At 33.3% G+C, this 11,126-nt stretch overlaps 1 protein-coding gene across 1 annotated transcript; it reads right to left on the reverse strand.

Annotated features, from left to right (window-relative positions):
* Nucleotides 1–5,170: 5,170 nt before the first annotated feature.
* LOC114312187 (E3 ubiquitin-protein ligase RGLG2) lies at nt 5,171–10,379 on the reverse strand. Its single transcript, XM_028258396.2, has 12 exons — nt 10,174–10,379; nt 8,504–8,679; nt 7,776–7,860; nt 7,558–7,698; nt 7,359–7,472; nt 7,175–7,272; nt 6,813–6,886; nt 6,609–6,714; nt 6,393–6,520; nt 6,132–6,291; nt 5,578–5,634; nt 5,171–5,494 (listed from the first exon to the last, which is right to left on the reverse strand). Exons 2-11 carry the CDS (start codon nt 8,654–8,656, stop codon nt 5,626–5,628), a joined length of 1,068 nt encoding a protein of 355 aa, XP_028114197.2. The 5' UTR covers nt 8,657–8,679; nt 10,174–10,379; the 3' UTR covers nt 5,171–5,494; nt 5,578–5,625.
* Nucleotides 10,380–11,126: the final 747 nt, after the last annotated feature.

The following is an 11,126-nucleotide window of genomic DNA, read 5'->3' on the forward strand; positions in this document are numbered from 1 at the left end:
GGATAAAGTTGAGAAGTAGAGGGGCCTTCCGCTTGTGAACTGGTAAATTCAGTAGTTTCTTTAAGTCTTTGTTGGGAAAGAAAGACTGACGGAAGCCCTTTGGTGGTTGAGGAAGAACTGCAAAGAAGAAAAAAGCATAGACATTAGAACAGAATGTTGAAAACGTTATACAAGAAAGTAAGAAAATTTGTGAAGGATGGCCCTTACCAGCTCCTTCCCCGAAAACTGTTCGACTAAGGGAATAAAGATGAAGGTCATCGTTTGGCTGAAACTCCCAGTTTCCCGAGACGATGAAGTAATCATCCCCTGCTCCCTTGTTGTAGTCAGGGAGGTCGGCAATGATTTTGTATTCAGTGGACCTCGGCTTGAGGTAATAGATGTGGCATTTTTTCGATTTCAGGCGACACATGGTAAAACAGTACTGGAAATCGGCAAGAGTAATCCTAGCACTCTCTTGTTTGGCTAAAGCTATGGTACCGTTAATAACTCGGTAAGAGTTGATGGCAAGTTGCATTAGGTTCAACTTATAGAAATGAAGGATTTAACAAAAAAAAGGGTCAAGTGGAAACCTAAGTCCACACTCAATAAATGTAACCACTGGAAAAGGCATGAGGTTTTCATCGGCCATAATAGAGTCATCCTCCCCAGCCAACCTTAGATGAACGTCAACCGGGATTTCGAACTCCTGCCTTAAGTACTCTAATTTTTTCGGGGTGTTTACCCTATGTTCCCACATACCCATGACGTCGGCTTAAATAGAGGTATCAGATTTCAGGAAGAAGTATTTTTAAGGGTTTAAATGACCTTGGCTAAAAACCTAAAAGTGTACTATGATAAGGGTTTGTATGGACCTAGAAGGAGTTCGTTTTAGTTTTTTCTAGCAATTTGTGGGTTTTACAAACAAGTCCCAAACCTAAAACTATGGAGATGAAGATTGAAGGGACGAATTTGGAAAACAGAAAAATAGGGATCCGTTTCAGAAACAAGAGTAGTGATGAAGTCATCAAGAAATCAAGACAAAAAATTTGCACAAATGTATCAGGCCAAGAAGAGTGCCAGAAACCAACAAGTATGTGAACAGTGCGAGTGTTCAAGATATGGACCAAGAAAAAAAATATGAAATAAACATGCTTAGATACATGATCCGTGAATCAAATATTCAAGTAAAGCAACAATGGCAACTAATGATGAAGTAAAATTTCATGAAACACAACAAGAATTGAAAACCAGGAGGAATGGTGACTTACCAGAGAAAAGAAGCTGATGCTTGAGATCGCCGAAGTCAGAAGAACGGCGGCAGCGAAACAGATTGGCAAGAACTTCGACGGAAGAAATTGATGGAGCAAGCTGCAGAGCTTCAAAGCTTGGAAAAATAGAGGATTAGAGGAAGCTAGAAAGAGAAAGAGTTCTGAATAAAGACAATGTAAAGTGAGAAAAACGAAAGGGGGAAACAAGGTTTGTCAAAAAATTGAAACAGCGGCAAAACAAAGGCAATTAATGCGCCTGGAACAGCTAATACGTCAGACGGCGTATGTAGGCGCGAGACAACTTACGAACGCGTAACAAGTACGATCCAGTAAAGGGAAGGCACGTGGCCTAAAACGGTTGAGTTGTTATGTATAACAGCTCATACGCGTGAAGAAGCTCTTGGAATTCTTGATCTCTAAAAAGACATATCAGCCTATGATGATGATCTCGGCTAAACCGATGTACTGGCAGGAAGGAATGATATAGGTTCCATCACCTCAGAATGCCGAGGTAATAGAACCTAGGGGGCAGTTGTGGGGATATATTCTTTGAGTACCAACACGTGGCTAAGGTGACGCCGACGTGTCAGCCGAGGTGCCACGTGTCCTGGTCACGACGCCAAGGTGATCTCGGCGAGGCCGAGGTTACCTTTGAAGATATCGGGGCGGATAAGGCACAAGAGTCCTAGAAAGGGGGAAGACTACAGTTGGGAAATGATAAGACTCTTAGGGAGTTTATCTCAATCCTTCTGGGAGTCCAAGATTAATAGTAATCCTAAATCCATTAGAGCTAGGCTCCTGTTGGGACAATGATTGAGTTAGCTATAAAGAGAGGCACCCCCGTGGGTCTAAGGTACGCAATTTATGTTCTGAACAGTGAATTTAGCACTATTGATTATCTTTGAGAGATATACTGACCTGATCGTCGGAGTGTCCTGGGTGGACGAACCACCGTCGGAATCTTCTCTTTCTGTTGTAGGTCAGCCAGGTGTCATCTATTCTGCCAGTTCTCTCCAGCTAAATACTGAGTTGGGCAGTGTGATCGGAAAATCACTCACACACTTAGTATACATCACAAATGGTATTCGGCTATAAACTTTCAAACAAATGTCAAATATTCGAATTTAAAATTATGAATAAAAATAAATTGTTCAATTATATATTCCATTCAATTATTTATATCCGAACAACTGTTTTATGTTTATAAATTTATATATGAATATTTGATTTTTGTTCAGAAATTTATATCCAAATACCATTATATGATTTGTATTGAGAGTTTGTATTGTGTGCAAATAGAATTATCCATACAATTATATTGTCTAAGCAATTACAAGAATTAATTAAAAACTTAAAATGAGATCAACTTATAAATAAATTAAGGATTATTTATCTTGGGAGTCCCTAACTAATGAGAAGTATGACTTGGACTCCTTAAAGTATAATAGCTTACAAATAGACGCCCAAAGTCACTTTGAATTCCTAAACTATAAAAACATACAAATAGATCCTCTAAATTATTGACATCATTCATTTTGACTCATTTTGTTACTTCATCATGAGTTAAACCAAAATTTTAAATATTTTTTAGATGAAAATGCCCTTTATTCCTCAATATATCTATAATTTCATTATTATTGTGTTTTAATTTTTTTAAATATAACATTTATCCATTATTATTGTTTTTATTATTATTTTTTTAAATATTCTTTGTAAATATATTTTTGAAGAATTTTTTTAAAAAAAAACTATAATAAAACAGAAAAATTAAGAAGTATTGTTGGCTGTGATATATGGAGTATTCCACGAGTTAAACCAAACTTTTAAATATTTTTTAGATGGAAATACCCTTCATCACTCTATATATTCACAATTTCATTATTATTATTTTTTTAATTTTTTTTTTGTAAAATATAAGCAATCATCCATTATTATCGTTTTATTATCATCATTTAGGTAAATTACGTTGGTAGTCCCTTTATTTTGGCCCTTGTGTCATTTTGATTATTGTAATTTGAATTGGCTTAATTTTAATTCTGAATTTATGAATTAATTTAGTCCAATTTGTTACAAATGTTAGCACTTTTTAATTAAAAAAAATACATAACATTAGTGATATTTGCCATGTTCTTAGAAGCAAAATTACAACTTGGTAAGTTTATTTCAACTAATTTAGCGATTATTTTCTATCAAAAACACTAATAATATTATCAATTTAACCAAATTGACACAAAATCTAAAATTAAGGGTCAAAATTGAGCCAATTGAAAGTGTAGGAACCAAATTAACATAAGAGACAAAATATAAGGACTACTAGTGTAATTTATCCTTATTTTTTAAAATATTCTTTGTAAATATATTTTTACAAGAAAAATATTTAAAAAATAATAATAAAACAAAAAAATGGGAAAAATTGAAAAGTGTTCTTGGGTGTATTATATAGAGTGTTGAAGGGTATTTTCGTCTAAAAAATGTCAATGCAATATAAGGTCAAAGTGAAGGGTGTCTCTATTTACACATCACATTTCATCTCAAAGCACACCACTACTCAAGGCATACCTTTAGTAATTTGATAAGGCCTATTTTGGGAAGTGGGTTAAAAGCCACTTCTCAGCTTTTGTCCCATTTCCCTCTCTCACAAAAAAGTCAAAAAGCAACTTTTAATTATCTTCCCAAAACACCCCAATATGAAATTTGCTTAATACACACCACAATCTTTCATCTTTACCTTTACTCATGCACCCCACCTACAATCTTACATCTTTATCTTTACTCACTCACACATCACACCCTCGATCTTCAATCTTTCATTTCCTTAAAAAAATTTATTACATCTTTATCCTTCTAGTCAATTACATTTTTAACCTTCATACAAATTTCTCAATCCACACAACATAAATTTTATTGCAAGTTGCAATGTCAACAGTGAAGGAAGAGGCAACGCGAGTAGCTGCCATGGCAAGAACGCAAATGGATTGGGGATTGAAACAAAAAGGAGATGGTGTCGGTCGGAGAGTAACGGTAGCAGAAAGAGGTTGGATTGGGGATTGAAACAAAAAGGAGATGGTGTCGGTCGGAGAGTAACGATAGCAGAAAGAGGTAAGACGGCTGACAACAATGGTTGATGGCGATGGCAGTGGCGGCGACTGCAGGGTAGAGTTAGGGTTATGGTTACGGTTATGGTTAGAGAAGATGATATTTTGAAAATATTTAAAAATTGATAGCGTGTATTGAGTGAAAAATCAAAAATCAAAATTGGGTGTAGTGTGCAATAAGTAATTGGTGTGTATTACGTAAGGTGTGTATCATATCCTTTTATCATTTGTGATCATTTTACATTAGGTTAATATTATAATAAAAAATAAACTAATTAATGGTATGCCTTGAGATGAAAAGTGATATGTAAATAGAGCCACCCCAAAGTGAAACATGTCAATAGTTTAGAGAATCCATTTGTGTTTTTATAGTTTAAGAGTCAAAGTGATACTTCTCAATAATTTAAGAAATCTATTTATACATTTTTATAGTTTAGGAAGGTCAAAATGAGATTTTTCAATAATTTACAAAGTCTCTGCGTAAATAACCCATAAATTAAAGCACAACCAACCTTAATTATGAAGTTAAATTACTTGAAATATGAGAAATAAAATTACTTAATAGGATAAAGTGAATAATATGGGTCGGCTACTTACACATGACTTGCCTCATATTACAATTTTTTTGGAAAATAAAAAGAAAAGAAATACATAGAAGGAAAATTTTCCTAACCATGCTCATAAAAATAAAGCATAGCATACAAACTTCGGGCTCTTATGTCAAGAGCTGAAAGCCAAAAAGAACCACAAAAGTCGAATCATTCAAGACATAATGAAAAGCTAATATAGCAATTCATATTGTACCAAAAAATAAAAAGGAGAAAAGAATTGCAAAGAAGTCGATTAAGCGATTTAAGCCAGTACAAAACTTATGATCCTACAGATATCACACTTCTTGACACGGGGAGACAACAACCTCAGGCACTAGAAAGTTGATTACAAATTTATATAGCTCATTAATAGAAACAATATATATAGTGCACAAAGAAATATCACACATGAATCAAAAAGTGAAAATATGTACATAGCACAAGATGTGATGAGCAATGTCTCTGCAGCATTAGATAACATCTAAATAGAGTTTTATTCGGGTTTGGATGGTGTTTAACAGATGGGACATAACTGAAGATCTTCCCCACAATTGCAGCAAGTCTGCACAAAAACAATGAGTTAAATCATCGATGTAGCTTCAACTTATTTCTGAAAAGGTTTTGTGATATGAATGACTATTTTACCTGATGTCCGCAGCCAAACGCCATATTCTTTGGATTAATGAAGCAGATTCAGCAAACCTATTGAGTAGGCAAAATAAAAAAGAAATAAGTTTCGAATTGATTTAATGCTTGTTTCTGAAGGGAAATTTTTTTTTTCTTATATTTGGTTGCATCCTTAAAACTAATTTACTAATGATAGTATTAGTGGTGGTGGAGGTGGAGGTGGAGGTGGAGGTGGAGGAGGAGGAGGAGGAGGAGGTGGGGTGGGCGTGGTGGTGGTGGTGGTGCATTGGTAAGTTAGATCTTAGTCTGAAAAACTCTTTTGAAAATAGAAAACAGTTTCTACCCAAATAGGATTGTTTGCCATTGACTACGTAAAACATTTTCCATTGACTTTCAGTTGTGTTATACTGAAAGTCAAAAATATTTTTTTGCTCGAACAAACGGAGTGTAAGATCACGCAAGAATTATGATATTGCAATTTATTATTCCACAACTAAAGGAGGCTGAAAACAAGAAAATAGGGAATTACAAAAAAAAGTGTTCTTTTAAAACAGTGATGAGAATGCACTTACCTTGTCATCTGAATTAGAATTAGCAGGCTGACATGTCCCAGCGACGACATTATGTCCATCGAAATCAGGTTCACTTGGGCAGAAACTGCTAGGTTGTGAATGTTTTGGTATGGGTGGAGGGGGCAAAGGAACCCTATTTATAGCCGCCCCACTAGGATAACTGATTGAACAATGTAGCATAAATAAATAAATTATACAAAATTTGACCATGGACAAGAAAGCCAAATCCTCAACTCTAATGTAGAGAATTCTAATTGTTACCCCGATATTTGAAGATTTAATGTTTCTTTATATTGTGATGGTATTCCCCTCAAGGCCGCTACAGCAAATGCTGCTTCTTTACTAGATATGCCCATATTCTTTTTCATAATTTCGGTAAAATTCACAAACTAAAAAGGAAAAACATAGAATTAGAGCAAATAAGATAAACAGACAAGATAAGCTTCAATTTTCTGCTATATTACTACTAATACTTGCCTGGAATTTGGAAGACACACGAACATTATAGCAATCAAGAAAGTTCTTCATCGTGCCCCATGGCCCATCTCCGACCCCAACTACAATTATTGACAATGGATATTTTCTACAAATAAACAAGAAGCACATTTTGAAAAAGTTTTAGCATTTGAAGTGTTTTCACAATAGAGCTGTCACAAAGGAAACTTACAACCTGCAAGTTACCTTGCTTTCACAATAGCGTCAATAGTTTCCTTTACTTGCGGGCTTGAGTTACAATCAACCGCATTTCCTGTTACCTATGACAACCAGTAATTAATAGGACCTTGAGAGTCTGAAGTTGAAATGTGATCACCAAAGCAAGATAGAGAACTTGATAATTGGAATATAGACCTTGAATTTCATTTACCTATTGCCACTAAATAAACTTACACACAATACCAGTAGGCACATCAACAGGCAAAAGTGGCAGTTTCGCTTCATATTGCCATTTGCAATATAAGTTACGGCACATCAGGCAATTAAAACAAACCTACCTTAGACAAAATATCATATTAAACTAAAAAATCCAGAACAAAAATAGATACCGGTCCATCTGCTATTATTAATAAAACATAGTATTGGCGGTGACTTCGCTCAACAATAGTGATGGCCATTTCAATGATGGGAGCAAATGATGTTGGCCCTGCCACATCAAAGATGCAAAAATATCATAAGCTGCAAAATACAAGAGTAAGAACAATAAAGGAAGCGGATGAAACCAATTTCAACCGGAAAGTTTTAGGTGAGGGACTAATTCTTTATAACGTGTCAGCACTTCTTCAAATCCATTGCAAATTCTTTTTTCTGGATAGAAACTAAAGACGTCTCTGTCAAGCGTTGAAGCTGCCAACATTGAATTAACATATGATCACCATTAGCTGGAAAATATACTATACACTATATTAGAGGTTTCTTTATTAGAAAATACCATCTCCAAACCCAAAACAAGGAATCAAGTTATTGTCAAGAAAGCCGGATAATGTTCTTCCAATAATTGATATTGCTTGTTCATAAGGGTTCTGTTCATCACCAATATGATGCAAGCTTCTCCCATGAAATGACGTTGCACCTGATACCAAGTATCAACACAAGTCAAGCATGTAGCAGTGTTACTAAAAAAACTAACATACTAAGATGAGATCAAACCTGCCCACTTATTGGTCCTTGTGAAATCAATACCAACAATAAGATTTGCAGTTTCTAGGCCACTATGTGCTAAGGCTGTCGTAACCTGTTAGAAAAGAAGTAAACTTGGTTGGGCTATTACTTTTAAGAGAATTTTTCAAATGGGATCACCCATGTAGGTAAAAGCACCATCAATAAGTGAGAATTAATCTCAAATTTGTACCAATCACACATACACATCACAACAATATTCAATATTTAATGAGTAATCAACCAATAAAATTAGGTAAAACCAAGTATTGTGCTTTGCAAACAAATTCAAGCATATGCACTATTCAGCCAGGCCATACAGATAAATCCATTTGTTATGACATACATTTTGATACATAAATCAATATTGCAATATAGTATATACCTAATCTCAGTTCTTGTGTCAATCATGGAATCTAAAATCTAAAATCACCAGGTACAATTAAATCTAAACTCCATTCATAAATAGAGAAGCATTTACCAAGATAACATTACTAATGACAGGAGTTCCATAACCAATGCCTTCCAACCTCAATACTCATGAGATCAAACACAAAATTTAAAAATCATTATGTCAATGAAAACACTGATATCTAGGTTCCATGCAGGATAATGAGTAGTAAATTGCAACATAGTATACCTAATGTTCTGATTTCCACATTATTGGCAATCATCTTGCCCTTTTATTATTACTCAAATAAGTAAAAATATTATGTTACCTCATCTATATTGTTGAAATTGTTCTCGGACTTTCTTTCTGACACTGAAGGTTGACCACCAGAGCTTTGAGTTGGACGTGAGGTAACATAGACTACATTCGGTTGAGCAGTATAGCGATATGTTCTTGCCCTTTTAGAACTTATGCAACCCATGGCCTTTATTAGTCACAAAGGCTCTGCAGCATCCAACAAATGTGACTTCTTCTAGTTATACATAGATTAAATATTACAATAATTGAAAAAGCATTCAAACAATTATTTTTTATTTTTTATTTAAAAAAAAAGAAAAAAATACAACTATAAGAATACTAACAGACCACATGAAGCTTACTTTTTAGCAATAATCAAACAATAACGTAATTGGAATATGCATTATCTAAAAAAGACGGTCCTAGTACCCAAGGTCTAATGTTCTGAGAACCGTTGATCAAATTGGAAAAGGGATCAGATTAAGAATAAATCAATTGGGTCAACCGAACCATGATGTATTAATTACCTCATAAATATATTAAAAATTATAAGAAAAATAATAGTAGTTATTCAAATACATTCATGTAAATTATTTTTACATTTTAAGATACATATGTATTTACATAAATATAGCTTTCTAAATATAACGTTCATACATATATAAATATACATATATATATATATATATATATTGATTGTGTGCCTGCTAAAAGAGCAACTAGGGTTTATTCAAATACATTCATTTTAATTATTTTTAAATTTTAAGATTTCTATTGGGAAAAATAAATCCCGGCCATAAACTTTGATACCACCATATAAATTATGAACTCGTGTCAGTGGAAGCTTACCCACAAAATATATGTACACACAAAATAATCACACAATATTTAACGTAGTTTAGTCCAAATGCCTACATCCACGGGACGGGTAAATCCACTATAAACATAAAATAGAGAGTACATATATGATGACCAAAATACCTAAAATTCACACCACTACTCGAACCCATGTCAAGTTAGTTGAGCCCTTATTCACCCGAGCTTAGATCTGTTAAAGTTGAAATCTCAACTTCACAGGTGAGGTTAGATGCATTATAAAACTAATCGGTACCCATATCAATAATCTAAACCTTTTATTTCACATGACAAGTTAAGAAAAACATGCATGAAAAAAAAAGTAAGTTAATCAAATATAAATAATCACATGATCAAACCACACATATATATAACATATAGATAGTCTATTATTAAAAACATGTAGGCCGTATAAATAAAAATAATCTAATAGTATGACAGATCGATATTAAATCAACTTAATTTTTTTTATAGATAATTTTCTTAGTAAGTTGTATAAGATGAAGTGAGTCTAAGTTAGTTTGATAATGGACCAACTTGACAGTGAAATTGATGAGCAAATCCAAAATCTAAAAACACCTATGGTTTTCTTATATTTATCATTTCTATGCAAAAATAGTTTTCAAAAATTGACAATTTTTTTAGTATTTCCTAAAAAAGTGGATTATTTATAACTTCCGAAAATAATTCGTCAAATAATTTTTTGGTTTAAAAAATTTGAAGAAAAAAAAAATCTACACACACACAACTAAACAAGCCCAACTTAACCTAAATTGATTCAAATCAAAGTACATAAATAAATGTAAATATAGGAACATAAAACACAATATATAAAATCATTTTTACCTTTGGCAAAGGTAGAAAACCTTTGAGTTGCCTTTGAGATCGTTAAGAGGGCACCAGTGATGACTACAACTAAGAGGACACCAGTGAAGACTACAACTAATGCCTTTTATATTGGTGAAGTTGTATTATTGAGATTACTCTTTCCTTAGGCTATGATTGGGATAATTTTTTTTTGGCTATTTTAGTTCAAAAAGGTAGAATAGATTGAAATGTTAAGAAGATAAAATATTACATTTAAATTATAATTATTTTATTTTATTTTTCATAAAAGTTTAAAAAATTAAAAAATTTATTCTAAACAAAATTTTTTAATCCTAAACTAAAAAAATTAAAAAATCAATTCACATCCCAAACTAAGATGTAGAGATAAGTGTAGTGAAGACTACAACTAAAGGTTGATTTGGAATATCCCAAAAAATTTAAAAAGCCACAAAATTATTAAAAAAAGTTAAAAAGTTATTACTATTTACAAAAAAAATAAAATTTACACACAAATTATTACAACTGAACCGTCCCACAAACTGTTGCTGAGTTGTTGAAATGATTTGGAAAAATTGCACAGGCGGGATGCACAAACAACACAGTGCTGTTCGGCCCGTGAAGGCCCATCATGGGTCCCGTTTTGATAATCTGAACCGTTCAATATGTAGAACTTATCGAGTACTATATGTCTATTACAAAACACGTTGATCGGATATCGCTAACTACATGATTAAATCAGTTTTGTATAAAAAAGGATAGTGTTATAGTTAACGGGTGAAAAAAACCTAACCGATCAAATAGTTATCGATATCCAATCAACGTGTTTTTTTACAAGCATATAGTACTCGACGAGTTCTACACGTTGAACGGTTCAAATTATCAAAACGGGACCCGTGATAGCTCCCACGGACCGAATAATACCGTCCAACGTAATGCTCGAAAAGTAGGCAACCATTTCTTATCATCAATTC

This window comes from Camellia sinensis, chromosome 4 (assembly GCF_055761805.1).
Source record: "Camellia sinensis isolate YWXY chromosome 4, ASM5576180v1, whole genome shotgun sequence".
Classification (NCBI taxonomy): domain Eukaryota; kingdom Viridiplantae; phylum Streptophyta; class Magnoliopsida; order Ericales; family Theaceae; genus Camellia; species Camellia sinensis.

Coding starts and splice junctions, on each gene's coding strand:
- LOC114312187 (XM_028258396.2), bottom strand. CDS start 8,656: ATGGGTTGCATAAGTTCTAAAAGGGCAAGAACATATCGCTATACTGCT. Junction 7,273..7,358: donor CCCTCACCTAAAACTTTCCG/GTTGAAATTGGT, acceptor TTGATGTGGCAG/GGCCAACATCATTTGCTCCC. Junction 6,887..7,174: donor TAATAATAGCAGATGGACCG/GTATCTATTTTT, acceptor TGGTTGTCATAG/GTAACAGGAAATGCGGTTGA.